Source organism: Corapipo altera, unplaced genomic scaffold (genome assembly GCF_003945725.1).
Source record: "Corapipo altera isolate COAL_440 unplaced genomic scaffold, ASM394572v1 45, whole genome shotgun sequence".
Lineage (NCBI taxonomy): Eukaryota > Metazoa > Chordata > Aves > Passeriformes > Pipridae > Corapipo > Corapipo altera.
The window spans coordinates 1,061,047-1,088,022 of NW_020884877.1; the positions used below are offsets into that span (position 1 = coordinate 1,061,047).

Consider the following 26,976-nt stretch of genomic DNA (forward strand, 5'->3'; position numbering starts at 1 on the left):
TATGAGGAGTAGTAGACTCATGGAAGAGGGATAGCTCCTCTTTTGAGAGATAACCACACCTTTGGCCCCTTTACTTGTTCTTTCTCTGGGGATTGGCACACAATGCTAAATGAAACCTAATCAGCAGGGGAAAATAAAAGAAAGGGAAAGCTGAAAGTTCAATGATTAAATGACAACATAACTCAGCATAAAGGACTTGTCACCAAGGCTTGCCAATGGATACTGGCAAGGTCAGCTACAACTGCCTAATGCCCTTGCTATTTGTTTATCAACTAGAATATCAGATTTTCAGCACAAGACTTAAAAGCCTCCCTTCTTGACCCTGTTCTATCCAGGGAGATAAAAACAACCACTTACAAAATATGGGTGTATATGGAGAAGTGGAAAGGTATGGAAAACATTCTCCTCTCTTCCCGGTCTAGGAGAACCACACTTGTGCCACAAACACTAGAAACAGTTGGGTCAGTTAGAACTCCTCAGACATGAGGAGGGAATGGGAAGGTGTTGCTTCCCGGAGACCAGCAGAGCTGCAAGGCCCTGCCTATGCTGGGCAGACAGTAAATGCATCATACTTAGCTGGGCTTGAAGGATTAGATCAGAATTGGCATTTCTTCCATCTGTGAAAGCCAGGACCAGAGCTCCTGAGGTGTGCTCATCTTTTCATATCATTCTTAAACTCTTCTTCCACAGTAGCAGCATTTTTCTTATTGCATAACTGATTTAAATGGTCTGAAGGGAGCAGAAGACAAATCTGTAACAGATCCTGGCTGTGTCTCTGAGATCCCCCTTTCATTTCCCTAATGGCTCTATTGTAATTAGATTTGCAAAACCAGCAAAAGGTCTCATTTTGAATGGCAACAGCTGTTGACATCAAGATTACATTGAATAATTTACTGGTTTAATTTTAGCTGCTAAACAATAAGAGCCTCTTGTCGAAGATTATTTCGCTGGCTGATGTTTTTTCTATTTTCCCCCGGCTGCCTCTTCCTTTCTTTGTATGCTGGACACCACCAACTGTCCCATGGAAAAGGCATTCACAACTTATGTGGTCGGTGCAAAACCATAGGTGTGTATGTGACTACTTCTTTTGCTGCAGAGATTCTTAATTCTGACTTAGATAGATGGGCTGTATAATTCCAAATGTAACATATTATTCTAGGCAGATAGACAAGATTTGAGAAATTCACACTCGGACTCAGACTCCTGTACAAAATCTGGTTTCAGACAAACCCTTTGCATCATTTCCTGTAGCAAAAAGAGAGAAGCAACACTTTTGTCTCACAGCAGTGCTGTTGGTTTATTCACCAATACCAAGGAGCAGAGATTCTGTCAACAAGGAAATAATAAAAATAAAGTCATTTTGCAGGCCTACATTAAGTGAAATAGCAGCATTTGCTGCAAACCAGGGGTAGCTAGAAGGAAAGCTAAGGGCATTGCTGTGAACAGTTGTTCTGGTTTTCAAAAGGGGTGTAAGCTTTTCTGTGATAAGCTGCTGGGCATTCATGACTAGAACCTGAATGTCACGAGAGACCTGAAAATGAAGATTAAATTGCTGCTGCACACTGTTTTCAGGAGTGGGACAAGTGCTTTACTAAGCCCAACTGTATGTAAACCATCGTGTGCTATGAACAGTAAATAGGATGGCTCACTGCACAGAATTTGCACTTACCCTTGGGTGCAGTTTGGATGACATGGATGGCACTCACGATCTTCATCAGCGTACTTGAAAATGAAGCTGTTTGCCCCCTGTAAGCCATCAGGACATTTTTCCACACAATTTGGACCATCCTTAAAATGAAAACACTTTGTGCAGTGGTCAGGTCCCTGGAGAGAGTGGAAGAAAGAAAAGCAGTGCATTCAAGTTACTGTCTCTTTTCCTGCTGCACTAAAATTGCAGGTCCTAGACTGACAATGCACTCAGCAACAATTGTAACAGCATGTTTTCCCAAAGAACAGTGAATTACCTGTATGGTTCCAGTCTCTGATAAGAAACAACAGATGCATAAATTCCAGTGCTTTCCACCATTAACTTATTCTGCAGAGAGCAAGATTAAATTCCAGCTCCTAAATAGGTTTCTTAATAATATTGGTCTGCTTAACACAATGAACTTCATGCCCACTTTAACTCTGAGAAACTTCCTGCAACACTATTCAATAGAGAACCACTTTTGCAAAGTAACTGCAATAGCCTTTCCCCTACCTCCGCACTCCAGAACTATTTTCCACACTGCATCTTGCATGTGGCATCTAGTCACAGAAACACTGAAGAACTAAAAGGTCTCCTTCTACATATGTAGACTAAATTGTTACAAACTGTGAACCAAGGCTCTTGGATAATGTAAAAGTAAAATATTAAAGCTGTGATGACAAGCACTGTATAACCAAATCCAGTGTTTATGCTGAGCACTGGTCTAGGATATTATGCCCATAAGCCTGCTACAAATCCAAATTTCCCTCATGGGTTGAACACTTCAAACATTAGCTTCTTGCTTTATGGCTGTATTGTACAAAACACAGTATTGTAATAGAAATGACGATGCCTTTTTTTTTCCATTTACTAAGTCACAAAAATAAGCAAATCAATTATGGGTTAAATTTTCTCAATGACCAAGAGCCTAAAACACAACTCTTTCCCAGGATCCTTGTGACTTGTAATCTTGGCAATTAACAGCAAACTAAAAGAAAGAGACAACTTCGACCTCACAAATGAGAAATAATCTTTGAAAGAAGATTTACTTACCATTATAAAGGTGGGAAACACAGTCAACATGCATTCAGGATGCACGATACACATTATCTATCAAAAGAACTTAAAGCTTAACCAAAGCATATTGTTCAAATTGAGACAAATTCCCACACTTAGAAAGAAAAAAAAATGCTCAACTGCAGCTGTAGTAGAACAGGACAGAACTGAGTATGAAGAACGAAAACAGGGATAAAAGAGGGCACTCAGATCACAACTGCATGCTTTCTGTCTGTAAAAATTTTGGGCATCTGTACCACTAAAGCATTAGGACAACACATGAAAGGAAAGAAAAGGATCTCGTTGGATCTAGAGGAGACTGAGGCAAGCAAATTTACTCCCAGCACCAATTTAAGATGAGAAGAGCTCTTTCTCTACATGCAGAATATGCCTGTTTTCTGCTTTCATTAACGCTAATTTGCAACAGCTGCTTTAAAGCCTGTAAGCGGAAAAGACTTGTACTTTAGCACACTTTTACAAGTTACTATGTAGCATAACAAATTTTGTTCTTACCGGTCCATAGCACGTGATCATGTTTTCTTCCATTTTTTCACACTGGGGATCACACTCCACACAGACAGAACCATTTGCAAACTCTCGAAATTCCCTAGGAAAATATTTTGCAGGCAGATCAGGTCAGGAGAAAACCACCTTCAGACTGAAAGTGAGACAAAATGGCTGCTCTTCACCCGAGGGAATCGATTTCAGGTGTGCTGAGGGGCCGGCAGGCTGTGCCAGCTGAGACCAATCCCACCAACATCACACTCCTTCACACCACCTGGAAACATGGCCCATCAGCACCTCATTCACAGCCAGGTGAAGTGGATGACATCTTGTTCACCAGTATAAAATCCTAGTGTTTTTTTCCCTCTCTTTCCTTAAGAAATACAGACTTCATTAATAGGAAAAAATAGCTCATTTCTCAATTTTCTTCCATAGAATTGCCACTCATTACATGTGAGAATGGATGAAATACTCTTGTTTTAAAGCCCATTCTTCAAAAGGCACTTAATGTTTTCAACAACAATTCTAGTCTGAGGTCTGAATCTGTAAAATGTTGCTGCCCAACGACGTGAATATGCAGAGTTCTCACGCAAACAATAAACTTCTCCCTAAGCCCAGGTTATAAATGTTTCCACATATTTAGGATAGAACTGAGCCTGTGAAGAGTGTAAATACCATCCACTGATCGATACAGAGCAGAATATCCTGATTTGAGTAGCAGAATATCCTGACTTGAGTGCTGGTCATGAGAGTCTCCTCATGGTCTTACAGTGACAGGCTTCACGGCAGCAAGCCACAAAGGGTGGAACAGTATATTCCAGTGCATATGAGAATATAACTGTGGTTTGCAACTCTTCTTTTTATTGGGGGGCAAGAGAGAAGGAGAGAAAAGGAGCTTTTAAGAACATAAAACTGGACTCTGGCACGATATTTTTTGCATGCATTTTCCAGGTAGAAGAGTATTTATGGGAGTTCATCCAGCACTCTTTCCTTAACAGTCACATGAGTTGGCATCCAAGGCAGGAAAAAAAGGAGAATGAAACCACAGAGTTACTTTCAATTAACAGTCTGAGCTTAAAAAAAGATTTTAAATAATTTAAGGGGTTTTGACTTTGAAAGTGTTGGACCTTGCTGCACTGTTACACAAGAAGGGAAATTCCACCCGTTTCCCTCTGCAGCCTGATCATGAATTTCTGCTGCTTCAGCTAATATAGGCAGATCAGTTCTATTTTTCTGTCATAAGGCAGATTCAGCCACCTTGGCTGTGCTGTGTGTAGGCATTCCCCCAGTACAAGCAGCAGAGGGAAAAGGGGGAAGAACTCATGTTGGGTTTTCTTATTTATATTTGCGTGTACAATGACACAGTGCATAATGGAAAAGAGAGTGGGTTTTCCTACTCTGGAGTTCTTATTCAGAGAATTTCTTTATCACATGCCTAATCTAACTCATCTGACCATAATGGCATGATTCTGAATAGGGGTGTCAGTATTCAAGTAGGGCTAAATGGTGAGGTTTTTTGTAAGTCTTCACCTAAATCATATTGTTCACATGACCAGCAAGCAATGCAACAAACTTTTGATGTTGCATGAAAATTTTAGTCAGCAGAATACCAGGGAAAGCTTTCTACACAAGTTCAGATTTAGAAACCCTTAAATCTTATCCCATATCATATTTCACTCAAAATCAGCAATATTGGCAACGGAGCCAGATATTGAATAATGTAAACCCAAAATAACTTACTCATTAAAGTCCTGAAGAACATAATCAGCAACTTCAAGGAAAAGTGCAAGGGGGAATATCTTACCCATCATACAGGTTACAGGAGTCTATGCAGGTCCTTCCCCTGATGAAGCGCTTGCAGGAGAGACACTGGTCTGGCCCTGGCCCCCAGCAGCCATCACTTGAGCACAACTCATTACACACCATTCCATCAGCAGCTGCAGAGAGAGAGGACACTGTCATTAATGTACATAGTATTCCAAAATCCAAAGGAAAACATGCCATCAGCATTCCGCCACACTTGGAAAACTAAACTGGATGTTCAGATTTTCTAGATACAGAACAGAGAAGAAGCAGAAAATTATCATCACACCACCACAGAAACACGCCATGCACTCCCAGCTGGAATGTTGTACACACTTCTGGTTTGCTCCTTTCAGAAAAAAATTGAATGAGGAAAACATCCGAGAGACTGCTGCAAGGATGATCAAAACCAGAGAGGAGCCTCTACATGAGGAATAAATAGAGAAGCAGCCTTAGAGAGGGGTGAGAAAGGGCATGATAAAGGCCTATAAAATCCTGAATGACAAGGAGGTAAGTAAACATGAAACAATTGTTCACTGCTTCTTCCAAGTCCCTCATGGGCATTCAAAGAGACAGGAATCCAATAGGGTTCAAAACTGAGATTTTTCTCCACAGAAAGTATAGATCAACCTGCAGAATTCCCTGACACAGGATATGGTAAATGCCAAAAATTTAAAGGATTTGAAAAATCAATTGTCCAAATCCACAAAAGGTCTATTAAACTAAAATATAAAACATTACCTGTGAATTGAGGACTCCCTGAAATAAAACTTATGGATGGTGAGGAAAAAGTTGAAGGAAAGTCATCATTAACTGTGATTTTTAAATTATTTATTGTAAAAAGCATCTGAAGAGCTGAAGAGCCAAAGAGCCTTTCTATTAAAACTCCCAAAATAAGCAATATACAAAGGGTGGAAGGGAAAGTTTATTTCGAAGAATGAGAGTCTGTATTTTTATTTTATATAAATCCTTCTCTATGCAAATATACAGATGATGTGACTGATGGAGAAAATGAGCAAAGAACAGAAGAAAACACGTTATCCCTCCAGCATCTGAAGAAAGTCAGGGTGCAGTTCCAGCCAAATTCTGGTATGTGAAAGGACTTTCACTTTCACATTCACTTTTCCACTATGAAATGTTTTACACAAATGGATTACACACTGGGCTGAGTAAATTAAAACCACCAAAGATCTGAAATATCAGAGATGGCAACAATATAGACCCTTGTTTGCTTTTTAAAACATTGGAAACAACTTAAGGGAAGTGTCAAATAAAAATTAAAAGTAGGTGTGCAGGGAGAATTTTAACACCCCCTCCAATGCTGTAGCAGGAAGATGAACAGTTGGGAACAAACACACAGAGACTGAATACACGTATAAAACAGCAACTGTACATGCCCAGCACACATTTAAAGAGAAGAAATAATAAAATCAACAGAGAATCTTTTTGCAAAATTTTTCCAAAAACCCTTTGGCAGGTTTATATGAAATAAAAAGACAGTTGTTCTTCATGAACTATTTTTCTACACTTCCTTCAATGCATCAGCACAGCTGGGTGACAAGAAAAAACAAATCCTCTTTTCCTTTCTGGATACTTGATGATTTTGTCTCCCCTGTGCAGGCTGGAACAGTGTAAGTAGGTACTGTCTATTACAGTCTATCTGAACAATTGAAGAGTATACTGAGTTTTATCACCTGAGAAGCACAAAGCCCTTCTAAGTCGCAGAAGAGCCAGCAGAAAGATGCTTTCTGCTGTCCAACGCATGTTTTAAAACTGGTTATTCTGTGCTGCAGAGTATATAACGCCCCCCATTGCAGCACAGTGCCTATGACAGCAGCTGACTGTACAGGAGCACACCCTGCTCCGTGTAGCAACTCTCCCGAACTGCTCCTCCGTCGCTGCTTTCCAGCGTGCAGCACTGTTGGATGTTGGCACCCTGTTTGTCAAACACATCTTCCTGCTCTACGTAGCAGGCCTGGCCCATGTCCTCTCCTATTTCCTACCAGGCTATTCCTGCACCTCCTTTTGCTCACTGACATGCAGGAAGTCCACTTTCACACTAGCATGGTGCTTTCACTTTGGCACACACTGCCTGGCCTGGCCCTGTCACCCCGCTTTCTGACCACTGCACTTGTCAGAAAGCAGTTCTTAGATAAAAAGACACAATAATTGTATGCATGGTCTCTCTCCTAGCCCATGTAGCAAGACGAGCAAAGCTTCTTCTGCATTTCCTTCCTTCTTGCAATAGGACATTTTGCTTTATTGGGATTGAAGACGGCAAATCGTCACCTACTTGTTTGGTTTGCTGCCTTCAACATATTCATAATTCACTGCCAAAAAAGGACGTTTCACCTTTATACTTTTACAAGCAGCATAGGAACCAATCAAAGATTTCATGTCCTCCAGCCCATGCAGGCAAACTGACCCAAGAACAAGAGATCCGCCAGGATGCTTCTACCTGTACTGCACTGCCACTGACCCTGCACAGCTCTGCTGTGCAAGACATGTAATTCATGGCCAGAGTATTATTATTATTATTATTACCGTCTTATTCATGCATCACAAATAGCCTCACACATGAAAAGTCTGTGCATGTTTTATCAAGGCTGGAATTTAATTTTTTTTTTCTTTTAATGTCAGATAGACTTTTTTAAAGTCAACATCCAAAAGGTATTCAGAATTATCTTTTTCATTTTTCTTTTGCCTCAAAGCTCAAATCAGGTACAGCCAAACAGAAAATAATTAAGTTTAGGAGTTATTCCAGGTGGTCATTTAATATCCTTTAAAGTGTATTAATTATCACGGATTCCAGCACAGCAAGAGGGACATGAGCTACTCAGCAGGGCATTTCAGAGACATGCCTTATCCTCCTTCCCTGAGCTATGCTGCAAACCAGCAGCCCTTCTGCTGCAAAGGAACCACACCAGCACAGCCAGCATGGACAGAAACACAAAATTCAGCTTTTTATTACTGTCTTTACACTAATTTCTTTTAAGCATAGCAACATTTTTATAGCAACTATCAAGTGTCAGTAGTTCCACTATGCTGCTGACTGAACTTCACAGAAATCAAAGGAATTAGGCAAAAACTTCGCTTTAGCAAATGCTGCACATGTAGCCCACAGTTTCCTTTTGCACCTACTTTATAGACATTTCATGCATATCTCAGTCTCATGCTGGCTTTGTGCAGTACAGTTCAGGAGAGGCACTGACTTGGTATTAAAGGGCAATTTTGGCCTGTCTCACGTTCATTGACTACAGGAGCACCCAGAAAAAGCTGGTCATTTCAGAGGAGCCCAAATCATGTCTTAGGGTTTAGAGCACACTTCAGTGCTCCCCCCCAGCACCTTCATGCCTGGTCTGCCAATCTCCCTTGAACTCATCCAGTCTCATGGTGATGTGTGACTGACACTGAGTCCTGCCTCAACAGGGACACCTGGGATTCACACACAGCTTCAGCCTTAAACTGTATCAGCAAATAAAAAAAAAAGAAGGAAAAACCCAAACCCAGAGACTATCCCAGTTCTAATCAAGCAAACTTTTTATATGAATAGTTTTGTTTTCTAATCAATTACTCACTTTAGGTACCTGTCATGCAACAAAAAAAGCCCAATCTGGTTTGGAGATCCCTTTCTTCTCATTTTAAATTTTAAGAATATTGGTAATTTTTCTCTTTTGTTTTCCCCACTTGACATGTGAAGGCAGTTTCCTATTTGCTTTCTCACCTTTTTTTGGTAAATCTAAATTTATTAGCAGTGATTTCCTTTATTTTCATTGTTCTCAGCTGTCAGACTACTCAGACTAATCAGGATTTATTTACACACACAGAATGTTGTGCTAAAATATCCCTTCAAACAGCAAGTGACAGCATTACAAGGTACCTCAGAAAACATACTCAGTAACCCTTATGCAAACAAAAATGGAGCTTTTCAATAAAAAAAATCATGATTACCCTATTGAAATCTAGCTAACACGGTGCCTGTAGTCTACAAAAAAGCAACACAAACAAAAACCCCCACAATTTCCTTTTGCTTATTTCTAAGTCACAGAAATGTTTTCACAAATGAATCTTGGCAAGAAGGGAGTGGCTGTTTTGACAACTTATAAAAACCCATTACACTTGTCCTTCTCTTCTTTAATTATCAGAATGGCTAAAGAAATGCTTCCATTTTAGACACGTAATTTTGCATTTCCACGAGCTGAGCATGTTCTGAAGCTGCAGCATATCACACAGCCATATGAGGAAGGAAAGAACAGTAATGTTCCTGACAGGAACTCATTTTTATCAGGAGTTTTAGAAGAAGGGATCATTCTTTATTAATGGGGTCACACAGATTAGACGCAGAAGGGTTCAGTGTTTTTCCCCAACCCAGACAGAACACAGCTACTACACATAGCTACTAAAAAAAAAAAAATTATTGTTATTTGGCTGTACATGTATGGGTCAGATTCAAAGCCCTAAGAATTCAATAGAAAAACTCTGGTAGACTTCAATTAGCTTTGTATCATGCCTGCTAATGAATTTACTCAAGTTGTTGATTGGTGGCTAAATTGATACAATTCATAACAAACACATTTACAACAATCTTTGCCTAGAAAGGTTTCACCATACACTGCAGGTGATACTAAAGCTGAAAGAATTATTTAAATAACTTTGTATAAAAGAACACTTTTTTTCTGCTTTTATTTTTTGTGCACTCGTATTTCACGTGAGCCACCTCTGACTGTTCCATAAAAAAACCCATGCTGGGAAAAAAAGGTATATTCTTCACTTCAGCAAGGAGCAAGAGTAAAATCTAACTACCAGAGCACATTCTCTGGCAGATAACTTTATAGTCATTCATCCTACATTAATAATGTTCATAACAAAGTGAGTTTTATACACAGTGTTTAACATTACAGTTTATAGTAGCAGACAGTTAAAGCCTACATTAGATGAGAGTATTTTAGATAAATGCTCTCCAATTAATCTGCATTTGGCTTATCAGTTTGAAGATGCCCATTTGACATCTGAACACTTAAACAACCTTGGGGGACACCATCAGACTGCACTGGTGCAGAGGCCACTAAAGCCTCAACTTGTTCCTTGCCCTCAAATTTCCTCCTGCAACCTGTCCCCAGACTCGGGTGTCTTTTAGGGTCTACACAGTTCAGAAGACTCCCAGTGGTCACAGACCACCACCCTGGTGATCACAAGCTTGGATACTGATATTTCTATCCCTGAATGTGTGTATGGAAGGTGGAGAAGAGAGAGGTCACATCCTTTCCAGGTACCCCCACCTTTCTGGCCCTGCATGGGACAATGTTAGAAAGCCAACACAAAGCAGTAGAGCATCCTGGGGTTTATGGAGTATTTATTATTATTATTAAAACCACACACATATGTTTTCCTCCTGTATTTTCAACATTCTACAAAAAAGGGAAGTCCGCCCTAGGCTTTTAACTACCATTTGGAAAAGCCATCTTGGAGGCAGTGAAGTATTTGGTGACTATTTTAACATAGTTAACAAGTAGCATAAACAGCAAGATTAAATAATTGAGGGTATCAGGAGAATAAAGTATATTTTGTGTGCTGGATAATTTTGTAGCATTTTCCACTGGCTGAAGTCTATTGTCTTAGTCCTCTTCATCGAAAAAACAAAATCAGAGTTTTGCCAAACTCTACCATGTCAGTGTTATCTCAAAGATGAAGCACTAATATAGACCAAATTTTCCCCCAACAATTTTACACGCTCAGTAATTTTTCAATATTTCCTCAATGACGTACAGAGTCAGCTGAAAACCGCATTAAACGGTATGAAAAAATACCATCATCTTGAGATAGATCATAAAAGTCATTTAAATAAGATGGTGACTAGAAAATCTTGGAAACTCCTATGTAAGTTTTCAAAAAAAGCTACACATGGATAGAAAACATTTGCTCTAACTTGTTTTAAGCCATTAACAATCACTGGGTAGTGGGGAAAACAAACCCAAACTGACAGTGACTCAAAATATACAAAGAAATAACAATAAATGTATCTGAAAGTGGCAGTAATAATTATCATGGTATAGACTGGTTTCTTGACTGGAAACCATGTGAAAAAAAAAATTAGATATTTTTATTAACAAGTCACACCCTGCTAGGTACTATGCAAGCAAACAGACAGTATTTCTGCCATAGAGGATGGATGCTGATCCTGCAAATATTTACTTACTCATTTCCCTTCCCCATTCAGATGAGTCTTATTTGTCACTCAAGAGGCATGGGCATATGCCCAAGCATCTGCAGAATCAGCGTCTAGAACAGGCAAAATATGAAAGGCAGAAATGGAAACCCTAGAGGCTTGCCCTCAGATCCCAGACATTCAGGCAATGGAAGATGCAGGGAAAACTCTCCTAAACCCTGGTCTGTTGGCCTCTCCTGAAGATGACAGATGCTTCAAAGGATGCTGGAGGAATACATCTGGTGCTAAGGAACAGTGCTGCCTTACTCCAAGCAGTTGTGAAGATTTTAGTTAGACACCTAACCTGCAGCAGAACCCACTGAACCCTTGAGAGGTGCCGCCGGACAGGCAGAGCTGAAGCAGCAGGAGAGCTCTTCTCAGCTAATGCTGACCCTCACGAGGCCACAAAACATTAATCAATTCATTCATACAGATGTGCCTAGAGAGAGGAAACCACTGTTCCCTGTTAGGTTTGCATTGCCATTACAGTTGGGTTGGAGTCACTTGGCCTCTGGCCTATGTTCATTATACACAGTCTGTTTAATGAACACAAGTTAGAGTCCACTTTTAAAAGGGCCCTTGGCACTGTAGCTGACATCGTGACTTCTTAAAATGAAATGAATGAGATTTGTTTTCCTCATTAAGATTCCCATGGTGTTAAATCTGCTAAATTTTCTTTAGGACTATTTTTCTTCCTGGAAAATGACAAGTCTTTATTATAACAGATCCTCAACAAGCTATAAGTGAAATAAAGTTTACATTTTCCCTTTGTGTGCAAATTTAGTGACAAAATATACAGTGTGAGGGCTGTGACAACACATCCAAGTTTTCATTTGCCCTGGAAGCCTATGTTTCAGTAATTGTGGCAGCTTCAAAGGGACTCAAAGTGAGTATCCCAGGAAAGGGCAAGGAGGTATTTGCCAAAGGAGTCCTGACAATTAATATGGGAATATCTTCCAAACTAATGTGTTCAGCTACATCCCCAAGCTCTCAAAACTAGTTAAACAACTGGGACACTATCCCTTGAAAGAAAAGTATCTTACAAAGTTTACCTCTGAGTGATTTTCCATTGTCTTCAAACATATGGTAAGTCATAGAGAACTTGAAGCAAAGAAGAATCATTACTGTATGAGACATCAGGCACTAAGAGCACAATTTTTCTTCCATGGTCAGCAGTTTTTCCTGTGGTAGAGAGGAAACTTGTGCTCTAGGGAAGGTTCACAAGTTCATGTATCTCCTCACAAGATGCGACCACCAGGATCTTGGAATATAACCCTAGTGACTCCTGCATGGTCATCAAGACCTTGTGCTTCTTCAGACTTCTTTCAGTCCAAGGAATTCCTTATGGGAGATCTCAAAAGGCTAATTCTGCATTCCTGACATAAAAAGTATACTTGTTATTAGCCTGCTAGCACAGAACTAGGTGGTTCCTCACCAACTGATCCTGTAACTCTGCAGCGGAAAGCATAGCAGCACACCTCTTTCTTGGCAGCATCTCCATTTGCCAATTAATACACTGTTTTTCATAGCTGGCTTTCTATTTGGGCACAGAAAAAAACAGACTGCATGCTGGAACTACAAGCCATCCCTAAATGCTTCAGTTGGCAAGACTGAAGGCTTTGTTATTCATGGGAAGTCAGGAGCTTTCCTCCAAATTTCAAGGGACTTGAATGTTCCGGAAAACACATGCTTTCCCCTTGCAAGGCTGACCTTATTCAATGTTCAAATATTCTTCTCCCTTAGAAGAACTCAAAGAAAATAAGAACTCAAAGAAAAGAAAAAGCCTTGAGGTGGAAAGAACGAAAAATAAGAGAACAGAAGCCATTAAGACAACGATACAAAGCTCACCCATGTTGAGCAACTGAGCTAAATCAGAACAAGATAAAGTTGGGTGTGTTGAAAATAGAGCTTTCTTTGATCACATTACACTGTCTACACTGAAAGCAAGTGGCATTTTTTAACTTGCATGCAAAGAGACAGCCTAATAATAAGATCATTATTATTAATAATACCCCACAACAAAATCACACAGAGACCTACCAAACAAGTGTTCTTTCTGTAGCTCTTACATGGTAGAAGAGATTAGTAAAGTAACTGAGCAGCAGTGACAAAGCTGTTGTTGCGTTTCACCTAACACTGAAGGTGTACTACAGTGATGAGTGCAGCCACAAAATCTTTCAAAGCAGATCAGAATAGTACTTGAAAGGGAGGGGAGGGAAAAAGAAAAGGAAAAACCCAAACAAACCTACAACAAAAGAACTAAAAACTTAAGTTAAAAGTAGGATCACAGGCTCAAAAAAAACCCAAAGAAAATATTTTTGGCTGGTCAAAGCACAAAACCCAGAAATATCACTTAAGCATACAGCAATTTAATGAATCTCCTCTCTTGCTAGCAGTCTAACAGATGCTTAAAATTAGCTGTATTGCTGGTACTATATGCTTGTATTAATGCAATTTACTGCCTGTTTTCTGTATAAGCAAATTGCATCTTCTGCTACAGAGGTTTCTTTGGCTTTTCAGTACTATGATCTCAGCCCAGGTACCGGCATGTGAGCTTTCCTGACAGATAATTAGGCCCAATTAAAAGTACTGTTCTTTATAAGATAGGACAAATACAAAAAGGTGGAAGTCATTGATCAAAGTCAGTCCCAAAAGTGACCTTTCTGGAATAAGACAAGGCCACTTGGATGAGGCAGGGTAGGGGAAGCAGAATATGCTCATCTCACTTCATAAGGAAAGGGCTGTAGTTTTTGAGTCTGTAAAGTCATGAACACTCCAATCAGAGCCTTCATGATTCATGTCTGTGAAACTGGATTGTTACCCTGGAAAATTCACATCATGGCAAGGAAGCAGTGGGCTCTCTCTGCTCCCTTTTATTTGTTCAAGCTTTAAAAAATTTTATTTTCCTACAGAGGCAGACTGGTCCAAATCCTTAAATGCTGTAAATGATCTCATCTCCACGAATGTCCACGGAGCTCCAAAAGACACCAGCTAAGTTCCTGACCTGCTCTCTGCATTGTAACCCATCTGTAAAACCAAACCCCTCTCGCCCCAGGTGAGGCAGCCATAGAGAAGATGATGTGCTGTGAGCAGCAGTACTTACTGCAGTTCTCTGCCCTCTTATTCCGATGGATCACTGTCTTTTGACTGGGTGTGCTGAACAGGCTGGTCCAGTTGACAGTGTGGTAGTAGCACAAATTGCTGTTGTCCGTTATGTAGATGTTGCCAGCACTGATTTGCTTCAAGGACTGAAACTGCAGAGAGGTAATGCCTTGTTGCTTTAGGATGAGTAAGGAAAGGCCACTGTGATGAGAACAAAAGTAAGAGAACAGGAATTAGCTCCAGAAGGCAGAACTTACTAGAGCTGGCTGGAAATTTCCCACTGGAATTAGTTCCTAGTGGCAAGATGATCTTTCTGGAAAAACTGAGAATTGGCCAGAAGACTTTTATTTTGGGGTGACACAAGTATTTTATGAGTCAACCTCCAGTTCTACTGCCTAGAAAATGATGAGCCCTGTAAGAATTGAGATGCTACAAGCTGTGATGCTCACAGCACTAGGTCAAGGAGGCCAGCAGAACTCCTCACGTACTTCCGTTTCATCCATTAACAGACTTTTTGAGATAAAGTGCTGTTAGGAAAAATGAATAAAATTCAGATTTCTTTTTCAACAGCATTAATACTATGATTGTTTATATGCTACTGAGAAGCTGACAAAGTCATGCAAAATGTATTCAAACATCTTCTGACAGGCATCAAATTAATGTCATTTAAAGTAATACAGGAAGAAATTGTTATTTTCAAGGAAATTTTTACAGCCAACTTTCTACATTTCATTTTTCTTTTGTTGTAATATGCGGTTATCATCTTTTTTCATCAAAGGAACAGTAAATGATTGTCTGTGTAACATGGAAACGACTGCACATATTTTATGACTGAAGATTAGTGAAGACAATATCCAGTTTCTGGGCATCCTTTAAGTTATTGTATTTTAATGACTGTAATTGTTTTCCAGCTGTTCCAAATAAAAATTGCTGCTTTGAAACAGAATGCTGTGATTCAACCCCAAGGTTTCACTGCTATGCATATTCTGCTCAGGTTGCTGTTTAACATGCCAGCAGAATCCTGTGCCTGATTTACTTATCTCCACAATGCGTAACAAGGGGTTGCTGTATATATATATCTATCTATATCTATATATCACTTAAGTACCTCCTTGTGCTTTCCCCATTATTTCTCACCACATTTTCTTCTCTTTGAACCAGTTTCTCAATATGAGTTTTCAGACAGAAACATCCCTGGTAAACACAGCACTAAAAAGCTCATATACAATCCCACCTGCAAGGTACTTTAGTGATTTGAGTGTTCTTCTTTGTATTGATCTTTTATCTCAAAACCACATTGTTCTTCAGGCACATGAACTTGCATTTCCAACTGTGACCATACAAACTCCTAATAATGGGGTTAAGTTCTACTATTCATGTCTTTTAAATTATATTTTTTCACAAGGTATTTTAAACCATAAAATGTAAGTTCCAGACAATGAGTTAATAGCTACAGCCATGAACCAATACTTTTTTAAAAAAAATAATTATGTTCAGAAGGTATCATCCATTATAAACAACCAATTAGCAAAGATACTGGTAATGAACAAAGAAAAAAATAAATCAATTTATGATGTCCTTCCCATCAGGAATGAAGGATGCTGCATTCTGTGCTACTGAACAAAGAATCATTGAATACTAATAAAAAATTATTCCATCAGCAGAGCAAGTACCTTACCTATAGAGAGCTCTTCCACCGATGGTAACCAAGTTGGAAAACACCCTGAAATCTGTCATATTCTCAGGCCATGACTGTATGTTCAAATACCCTGAAGGAGGAAAAGGTGAACACATGAACATCAATAACTTCAACCATGGAGACTGCTTTACCACATACATGAGTTATGACAGGTCTAGCCTATAAATGAAAGACAGTGCTGGTTTGAGACAAAGAAATGAATAAGGAATGCTGCAGACTCCCAGGCTGCTCACCACTGTCTCCTCCAAGAAAGCACAGGAGGACTGGACACAACAGCACTGCATCCACTTTCAGCAGCCACAGTGAGGGAGAACCCAAACATGGGCTGGAACCTTGCAAGGCTTCCCAGCCTCCTGTAAACAGCACCAGCAGATAAAATGAAGATTTGCCTGAATTAACACCATGCCATTCTAAAATGTGCTAGAGACTGAGGCCAGAAGTTGAGAGTTCCATCGTGATTCATTAAAAATGGTAAGACCTTCCTATAACAAAGCACTTGCATTAATTTCTGAGCTGAGGACTGTTCATCACCAGAGCACTCTCTGCACAGGTGTGTTGGACCACTTGTTTTGTGCTACACAGACTTCCAGAGAGTGCAGTTCCTGATGTTTTTGACTCTACTGGACTGCAATGCAGTACATAGTAAAGCACAGGGGTAATTCCACTTAAGTAGCAGAGCTCAGACTGTTAATTACTGTTCTTAAGAATGGCAAATTACAGCCAGATTATCTTTGACATTAATTAGGGGAAGACAAAGAGTCTGCTTTCAGTTTTAATCCCACTGGTTTGCTGAAAAAACACAACTTTTGAGAGGTAAAGCAGGTGGGAGAGAACTTGTTTCAACACTTGTTGAGCTCTACCCAGCTACAACCAAGCTGTACTGCCCAAAGGTATTTTTTTTGTGCATGTAATAGAATTATTTTTTTGCATTTTCCTATCTGTGCATAATCAGCAATCAAATAAGAACTCGGAGCTGTAGTATCTTCCTCCCTGTCCCCCAAATGAAACAACAAGAAGCAAAATGCAAGAAAACAAAAGTACTGAGTTCTAGTTCTATGACTCCACTGAAAAGTCACAAAAAATGGGAGGCACTACCACTCCACACATTATACATCTATCTTAAAATTACAGAAGCTAATTTGCAGCAGCATCTTCTGTTAGACCAAGGGAAGTAGCTAATAAAAGCAGATTGGCTAGTCTGTTTTTCCAAGGCATATTTCAAATATTTTCAGGTAAAGACAATTGTTTCTCACATTTCAGCACCATTTTCCTCACTAGGTGTCCCCCCTTGCAACATTTGTCCTGCTTTGCTAGATGGGACCAAGATCCCTTGTCCACTTGGTAGTAAGGTCTTGATACCCCAAATGTAACAGGTATCCTGTGTTCATGAGCAAAGGACAACACACTTGTGAATGTCAACTAATACTGACATTGTTCTGCATTAAACTTGAACAAAAATGACAGCAGGATGAGCTTAAAGAAAAAAGTACCCAGTGTTCTTCAGAAAAACCCAACAAGTGACAGCCATAAACGCAAAAGGAGAAGTTCAGATTATAGGAAATCAGAAGTGTTTTACCTGTTATCTCTCTCACTGTTTGGAAGATATTTAATTTCTCTGGATTGATTGCAGCAATTGTGTGATACGGGTCTCTGAAAGATTAAAAACACATAATGTGATGCTCTAAATAATAAAAGATTAGGTTCTCAAAACTATATCATGTAGAAAGCAGCATTAAGGTGCTCAACACTTTGCTTTTAGGAAGCATATGAGCCAGATTTCTTCAGCATATTGTGCTTGTAGACCTGTGTCTGACTTCTCCCAAGTCTTCTTGAAGGAAAATAATGGTGCTTAACATCATTATTGTCTCAGCAAATACTTATGCTATGGAAAATGAAGGAATTTGAAACAACCATGAATGACCTCGCTAAAAAAAAGTGAATTTTCAATGTTTTTTTCTGGGAATACTAGCTGAAATGGTACAGCTGCAATACTGCACTACCAGGACTAACAAAACTGCTCCTCAAACAAGTGACAAGCTATAATGAAAACAAAGCTAAGAGCATGCCAGCAGTTCCTGGCACACCTTTTAGAACATGTTGAAGAGGGGATGTCAAAAAGTACAGATCTCTGCCAAGCAAGTTTGTCACAAGAGAAATAAAATAAGCCCCAAAAAGTAGAATCTCAAAATTAGATATGCTACAGTATAGAAAGATGAAGCTGACCTTGATTTTGAGAGTGACATCACTTAGTAAATAAAACTTTGGCCCCCTAAGAAGCCAGTAAGAAGGTTACACCAAACAAAAATGCTTTAAAAAAAAAAAAAATCTTTCTTTAATGTCGTGTGTTGGTATTTCTGTGGGTTTGCCGAGAGTAGGAAACACCCACAGTAAATTTGGAGCATGCACTTCCCCTTCTCCTCCTTCTGCTTTCCAGGACACACCATTTTTGGAATTGAAACATGCAGGTAATCAACTAGGGGGTCTTTGGGGAGAGGCCTCACAAGTCTATGTGATGACAGACTGATGGGGTCACTTCTAACCATCCTGGAGGTGACTCCAGGCTAGCAGCAACAAAATGAGTTCTTGAATCTCAGCATAAAGCCCAGTGGACCACAGAAGCATCAAATACACTCAATTTTAACAATTTGGGGCTGTCAGAAAACTAAATAACAAGTTTTGACTACCTAACAGAAACACAGTATCTTTGCTTTCAAAATGCATTAACATCAAAAAAGGAAAACCCTTGCCTGTAATAAACATTAGGTTGCTGAATTGGACCTCTAAATTCTAAGATAAAATAGTTTTAAAAATGCAGATAAACACTTAAGCCCCTTAAACAGGTAAATGTCTTATATGTTTTATCAGCTTAGTTCCAGCTCATCGTGAAACTGGAAATGGACAACTAAAGGGAAGATAAGAAGCTGGTGAGCACTGAGGGCTCATTGCTCCTGTTGCAAGGTGGGGGGAAGGAAGAGGTAGCATTTGCTGCTAGAGCTGGGGGTGTCCACCCTTAATCACAGCTCTCCTTGATATATCCCATCGTACCACAGGCAGCAACATAAGCAGAAGGCAGTTGGAGTTTTTAGCACCCCAACCAGAAGAAAACAGTGGAGACAAAGCTGCATCCGACCTATACAGGTCCTACCCATTTTCCAGTCAATGTTTTTTCTGTCTCTGTCTCAGGCAGCAGAGTGTATCCTAATAAAGATCACTTTATCCATACACATTGGCTCAGAAGAGTACTACTGACTCAACAAAATTTAGGTCCACCTTCATCCCACTTAACTTCTGGCCACTGGTAAAGCCAACTCATAATTATCAAATTTATATATAAAATATTATAAATAATTGTGTATAAAACACTAAAAATTCATCCTTCTAAAAGCTGCAGTTCACTCTGAGGAAACAAATTTGTAAAAGAAGTTAAGTGAAAGTTGGAGAGGAAATATATAAGATTGCTGTTGTTCTATACTGTCTATTTATATAATTAATTGTGCAGGTACTGTAATTTTTTTAATTTCCCTTTTATATTATTGATTTGCAAAATGGAACAGAAATCTTAAACAAAAACCTGTTCCAGAAATATAGCTACTATGAGATTCATTCTCCAATCTTCTTCTCTTCCTTTAATATATACTACTGTAATTTATACTGTAGAACAATTTAGGGTTGCAGAACTCAGTGTCCTCATACTTTAGACTTGTTGAAGTGAGTTTTCTTCATGAAGAATGGGAGATTAAATGCTGCACAGTTTCAACATTGCATGGCCTATTCTTCTATAATATCGAACAAACTATTTTAGCCCTCTGCTTATAGTTCGAATTTAGATATTTTTCATGTGAATACAGTTTTATTCAGGACTAGGTTTGATTCCTTTAATTTAGACAGATTTTTTAGTGAGACTTGTCTCATAACTTTGCAGCTACTACAACTTTTGCAACAAAAGCAGTTCTTATACTCAAAATTACATTTCATGTAATGCACTGAATTAATCCATACAAAATTTTTCATGGTCTCTAGTTGATTGTCTTGCATTTACTTGATTTCTTCCTGTCCTGTGAGATCTAACAGATTTACATCAGCCTCCTGGCCAGTCATTTTGGCCAGATCAGAAAGTGACGGCCTGAGCACTGACTACTGTGTTACCTCCTCCAGGGTTTCAGCAAGTTCCAAGTAGCATTTCCTTAAACCACCTGAACGAAAGTCCTTCTTCCTCCCTATGCTACATTAATCTTTCCCATTGCACTCCCTGCTGAAGAGATGAGAAGACCAGCTACAGATTCAAAGTTCACGTTCCCTGGCCTTTTGAGAACCACTGAGCTGCAGGGCCCCACTGAAGTGGGCTGTCAGCTGCCTTGCTCAGGGCTGCAGTCAAGTAGCAGGTGAAGCGTTACAACCAGTCACTGCAACAAATCACAGAAACAAGTAATTTCTTTCCACCTCACCTAGTAGGGAATTTTGAGCCAGCCAGCCTAGTGTCAGTCACTTCATTATAATCTAAACGTATCAGAATCTATAGAAAGACTAAAGGAAAATCTGCTGGCACTACTCATGACAGAATTCTGCTTCAGATCAATCTGCAGACATTCAATTAATCACACTTTTGTTATGCCATAAAGCTGCAAACATGGAGTTGGCTTGGGAACTGCATTTCAGGTATTAATTCTTGACAACTAGTTGCAAGCAATGCTGAAAGCTCAGAAGAATCTAAAAGGCAAGCTAAAATTTGAAACCTACACACTGGTAAAAGCAATTGAATATTTTATACTGTTAATGTACCACGAAATATCTGTATACTTATCACAACAAAGGGACAAGAAGGTTTAATCATACTTGTGCATTCTGACAATTTTGTTCATTTTAATAGGTGTAAAAATACCTCAAAGTGTCACATGTAATCCACCACGGCTGATTACAACATGAAGGCTTGAATTAGTAAGAAGATACAAATGAATGTGTGTTCTCTCAGTGACAGAAAGAATACAATGAAAGGAAGTGGCATTGCATTGGACCTCACCTGAACATCAAACCAGAGGATGTCTGCCTTCCTTGGGCACGTCCTACTCTTGCAGCATTTGCCCCACGAATTCACCTTTGCTACAATGGCAAACCCACATTGTACCAAACCGAACAGCAAGGCACCAGTTATCTGGCTGAGGTATTCTCCAGAAGAACACACCGGAGAGACTTGAAAACACTGGTTCTCTATCTCCACATCTTCAACCTGTTACTAAGGCTTATTCAATATGCAGCCATATTTAAACCAAAAAATGGATTAAAATACCAGTGAGTTCTGTGTATCGCTGCAATTGAAACTTGGATACTTTGTACATATATGCAGTGACAGCCACCCAGGCTATGACCAGTTATGCTAAGCAAGGCTCTCTCTGCATATTCTGCACATTAGACTACTGGTCATGCAAGATTTAAACCAAACTCACGTAAGGTAGCTTCCCTTTCTCCCTTCTGTTCTCTAATCAGCCATTATTGTAAGCCAGTATTGAGGATCTCATAAAGTAACCAAAAATCATAGTTGTCTTTTCTCTTTTTAGTGCAAACAATCTGATTCATCCTTTCTTTTCCTAGAAGTTGAATTTTTAGAATCAAGGCAATGGTTTCCTTCATAATGGAAGGCAGAAAACTAATTTATCCGCTATTCCATCAAAGAAGCCTGCAGCCATCATTAAGAGGTGGATGCAATTGGTTTCAGCTGGCACCATGACATATTTTCTCACTTACCCATGAATCCCAGTAACAAGGAAAATAAGGTTGCCATTGATCTTGGTACAGTTTATGAACTTGTCAATGTTGCTGGAATCCACCGTCTGAGCTGACACTAAACTTCCTGTTCCAATGCCATCACATGCTGCCAAAACAAGGAGCTTATGTAAAGAACTAGGAAAAACAATTACTGAATCAAAACACGTTGACCTTATGGACATGAATCTTCATTTCATTCAGCAGAGAGGTGTTCAAAGAGTACCCGGGACGAATATTTCCAAGGGAGCACGTGTCAATCTAAAACAAACAATAAACTAAAGCACCTGCCACAGAAGGACACCCTGGCACACAGGTTAAGGTATTTCACAGGGGATCTAAAGGCAAGTATCAACCACACAAAATACCACTCAATCCAGCCGTAAACATCTAACTTAGCTTTCCTCCTGAGAGAGTAAGGAACACTACATGGGTATTTTCATGCATCAAACTGCCTATCCAAACAGAAAAAAAAAAAGTACTGCAATTAAGCCAGGTACGGCTTCCACTAGGACTGAAAAGTGACACAGGCCCACATGGGAAAAATGATGGTGCTTTGCTCTGAAGACCTTCAAGCAGGGAGTAAAAAGTATCCCTACTGGAGTCTAGGACAGCAAAGTAACCTACAGATTTCAGTCTTCTCAACAGCAGAATCACTACTCTGTGTTTTAGACACTTAGAAGGGAGGTAGAAGATTCTGGGAAAAGAGAGACATTTTCAAAAAACAGAGGAAATATATGGACACCTAATGTTGTATTGACAAGTATGAGACATACCATACATTGAAGTCAGGGCTTTTTGTATGGCCCCCTTTGGAATGACAAAAGGACAGCTCTAAAACACCTCCAGGAAAAATTTGTCATTAAAATAACATAATCAAGAATTCTTCCAGATTTCTCTAAAACCAACAGAGAAATCCCCTTCATTTGTATCTAATAAAAAGTAATTAGTTTGGTTTTATCACCATTACAACTCAATAAACTTTCAAGAAAGGCTGTTAATACTGTACAATGCACTCATGAAGGGTATTTCATGACAAAATAACACCCTGCTCTGCTACATTCAAGAAAATTTATACTGAACTACTTCCTACCTTTAGGGCAAATGTCAGTGCAGGGCTTGCACATCTTAATACCATTTTCTTCAACCTCCATCTTGGAGCTTGGACATGCACGAACACAAGAGCTGGAATCTACCACAAAGTTGTCTAAAGACAAAAAGAATATATTGGAAGAAAGTGAATAATGGTGCTGGGACACAAGTTTTTGGACTCTGTGTCAATACATATTGTTGCCTCAGCACTTTTCCATTGACATTAACATTTACCATTCACTGTTTTCAGAAGTGTGCAAGTAAGCAAAGACATGTTTTCGTAGACTTATGAAAATGAGTGAATCACAGAATGGTCAGGCCTGATCCCCTTTCCTCTCCCAGTTTAGCTTTATTATTATTTGTAGTAAAAAAAAGCTACAGTTGTTGGAGAAAAATAAAACAGGATGGTGTGCCCTTTCTCATACACACACAAAAATCTATACATCTGACATAAACCAGTGTACAAGACAATGGTAAGTATTTAAATTTTGCCACATAAACCAGCTGTCAAAGGGGATATAGACTGATCCTTCCTAATTGAAAGCTTAATGCTGTTAAGAAAGGAAAAAAAATGGGAAAAGCTCAATGAAGTATTTAAGCAAAGAATTTTTATACCCCTTATTGTGCATGGTATACCAGGTTCATAAAACCCCCAATCTTCCTTCAAATAATTCACCACTATTACAGACAGAACTAAGCCTTGACAGACACAGGCTCAGCCTACTGTCGTTCTGAACTCCTTCACAGATATTCAAAATCTGAATTTTGGTTTGGGTTGAATTATGGTTCCATTTATTACAGATCACACAACACAACTGTAAACCTCAGTAAGAATGAAAAGGATGGCAAGAACACTGTTTCCTTTATTTTTCTTTCTAACTAAACCAGCAGATTCAAAGATGGTGTGATGACCCTATAATTTTTAATGTTACTTGCTGGCTGGTATCTCAGAAGCATGTGTTTTTCACATGCATGGGATTATTCTTTTTTTAACTCCCTATTCCCCTCTAATTTTAATCTGGAGTTTTAAGACTGCATTGTTGTCAGTATTATGTGTTTACTCCTGATTGGGACAGAACTGTTCAGAAAATATTTGGAGTAGCTTTCAGTCAAACCATCATTATTCCAAGTTAAGAAAAGGGTAGCAGTATCATCAAAGCAGTTGGTGCCAGGTGCTGGATTGTTATTTTCCTGAAACAAAAATTTCTACCCTTTCACAATCCCATTAAGTATTTTAACAGTTTGTTTAGAAATTTGAAAATACTGATCTACAGCATGAATGTCACAAGCAGTGGTCATGAAAACAGAAACCTAGTGAAGCCCCTTTCTTTAGGAAAATCACTATAGGATACCTGGGAAGTGTCAGAAACCCAGAACGTCACTGCCTTTAGTTAACATATGATGGAGTTATTACAGGCTGTGAGCACATGTGGAGGGATCTGAGGGATGGTGCCATGCACTCATTGTTTTCAAGGCTCCTGAAATGCAACTCAAACTTCCCTCACCACAGGAGAAGGCAGGTAACACAGCACTTACGTGGGCACTTTTTGACGCAAAAAGCACCATAGGTGTACTTGGCATTGTGATTGTGCTCCAGCTGGAAGGTTGTAGGGTTGTATACAAAAGTCTGGGGGCACTGCGTGACACATGCACCACTGTCATTGAAATTCATACAGGCCTGCAAAACAAGGGAGACAAAAAATATTAAATTAAATCATATAGCTGCTTTTGGGGTTTTTTAGGCTTAAAAGACAGGCTTGCTGCAACATAAGGCATGTGATATATAGCTTTCTAACCTTCATTTTGGCTACTTAACATTTCTTGCTAGGATCTTGGCAAATACATGATTTTTCAAATTAAGCAGGTTCAGTGAGCCTCCTTAATTTGAGACATTAACTGTTACAACACTTCCTACAAAAACAAAAAAATACTGTAGTTTGTTTCATAACTACTGTTACTACTTGCAATCAACTAATTCACAACTTGATAGCACAATCTGAAAGTGCCAAGAGTGAGCAGCTATTTATCATAGTCAGTCTAAACAAATGCTAATGACTTTTTCAGAGGTCCAACCTTTAGATTCCTTACAGCATGAGTCCATCATCCAGCTGAAAACTAAAATTCCCAATTAGAAAGCAAGAGGGATAAGAACTTCTTTTGAGCTAGCACAGCAGGGGGTCATTTCCCTAAGTGGCAAGTTTAACAAGGTCAGTTGCTTCACACACTGAGAAAAGAAAATAGGACTTAGAACCACTTAGCATTCAAGCTCTACCATGCACAGCTGACAGAGGACAGGACCCTGACAAATGAAAAGGCAAGTGTGTGGATAATGGAAGTAATGGTATGCAGGGAAAATAATTGATCATGCAAGGTTGATAATTAGTAATAGAAAAAAACTCCACTGATTTTGACATTCCTTATCACTACATATCGTGTGTATGGTTTTAATCACAGATTATAAAAAAAGTTGGAGCAATTTTCACGAAGCATACCGTGAATGTCACATTTATATGAATATGAAAGCTGTAGCCTGGCTTGGATCCCTCCAGCAGTTTAAGCAACCACTGTTACTTGACAATGGTTCCTCAATAACCTGTCTTCCAGGTTGTTTCAGAAGTGTTAGTCTAGGAATGAATCCTTCTGGTCCTTTTCCAGGTTTTAAAAAATATAGATTGTTTTGTATCTTTAAAGAGTCAACAAGTATACCAACACATATGTCCTGTTCCCTCCCCTCCAGGGCTGGGACTGAGAGAAAAGTGAAAAAGATTTCTCTGTTCTGTTGCTTTTACTAACAGCTCTTATCTCCATTCGGACTGAGGGAGATTACTTGTCATGTCAGATTTCAGAAGGGAGAGGCTAATAATGCACCCAAGGACAATATATGCTGCTGAAAAGGACAAGCAGGGGGATCCATGATGAAGGCACTGTCCTGGAGCAAGCTAAGCCAAACTGCTGATTCTGTCTTTTCTGGTTCTTTAAAATGCCTATTGCAAAACCTGCCAGTTTTTCATAGAAACAGATTTTTTTTTTTTTTCCTTACAAAGATAAATACAGTCAATTACTTTACTCAGAACTGGATGGGAAGTCCACCCAACCAACAGGTGGTTCCACTGGGCACTCAGTGGGGCCCTCCTATGCATTTCAAGTTTTAGATCTGGTTTGAATCCAAGATGAGAACATCTTTAAAACTTTGCTTTAGCATGTTTGATTGTAGTTATGTCAGATGATGATTACTGTCTTGCTTTTAGAACTGAATATGCAAATGATTGTATGGCAGCATATGGAGGAGGATGGATGAATTTTATCTATAAATATTAAAACCATATTTACAACAGGATGCTGTTGCAAGCTGCCATAATACACTAAAGGATTTTTAATGCTTCATAAACTGTACTTTTGCTTATATACTAATTTAGTTTGTTTCCTTAGGCCATTTCTTACATATTGGCTTAAAAAGTACTCTATCATTTACATAACAATTCTCTGATAACAGTTTAGCAAATGCATAAAGCACACCAATACCCTTTGCAGAGATGGCAATTCTCAGCAAATACTGATCTAGAAGATTTTGGAACTTTTAATTTATTATTAAAACTCTTTGTATACATTTATAATTGCTTCAGTAATATATGCAAATTTCTAGCATTCTGTGCTAAACACCACTAATTTGTGAATAAAAGCACAGGGAAATGCACAGGGAAAAAACAAAGTTCTGTGTTTCAGCTGAAAGCTAAGAACAGTTTTTGATAGCCTAAAGGGTTACACTTTTCACCCACTGTGTCAAAGCAAGTAATGACTAGTCCTGAAAATTGCCAGACCCCTGCTGAATTTCTCTTACATTGCTCTGGGGCCAGGACTGAATGAGAATAAAGCCCTGGGTGCTTCTCTGCTGGATCAGAACAAACATGCTAGTTGATCTTTAGCATACATATTTCCATGACTGCCACAATTCAGAGAGTCTACTCCTTTTGTTGCAGGCTGCGGTACTACACAACTTACGCTGCCAATAACTTGTCCTTAACCTTTGAAAATGGGCATGCATCAACACATCAGCTTTCAGAATGTTCCTCA

At 39.2% G+C, this 26,976-nt stretch overlaps 1 protein-coding gene across 2 annotated transcripts in view; it reads right to left on the reverse strand.

The window, feature by feature from the left end:
- Window positions 1-26,976, reverse strand: part of ERBB4 (erb-b2 receptor tyrosine kinase 4) — a 599,687-nt gene that overhangs the window by 137,965 nt on the left and 434,746 nt on the right. For both annotated transcript variants that reach the window (XM_027636902.1, XM_027636901.1), the window contains exons 7-15: window positions 24,442-24,583; window positions 22,907-23,020; window positions 21,796-21,922; window positions 17,633-17,706; window positions 16,036-16,126; window positions 14,359-14,558; window positions 5,052-5,184; window positions 3,257-3,350; window positions 1,670-1,824 (exon numbers count right to left, since the gene is read on the reverse strand). In XM_027636902.1, coding sequence (XP_027492703.1) covers window positions 1,670-1,824; window positions 3,257-3,350; window positions 5,052-5,184; window positions 14,359-14,558; window positions 16,036-16,126; window positions 17,633-17,706; window positions 21,796-21,922; window positions 22,907-23,020; window positions 24,442-24,583 — 1,130 coding nt within the window. The remainder of the gene's footprint in view (window positions 1-1,669; window positions 1,825-3,256; window positions 3,351-5,051; window positions 5,185-14,358; window positions 14,559-16,035; window positions 16,127-17,632; window positions 17,707-21,795; window positions 21,923-22,906; window positions 23,021-24,441; window positions 24,584-26,976) is intronic.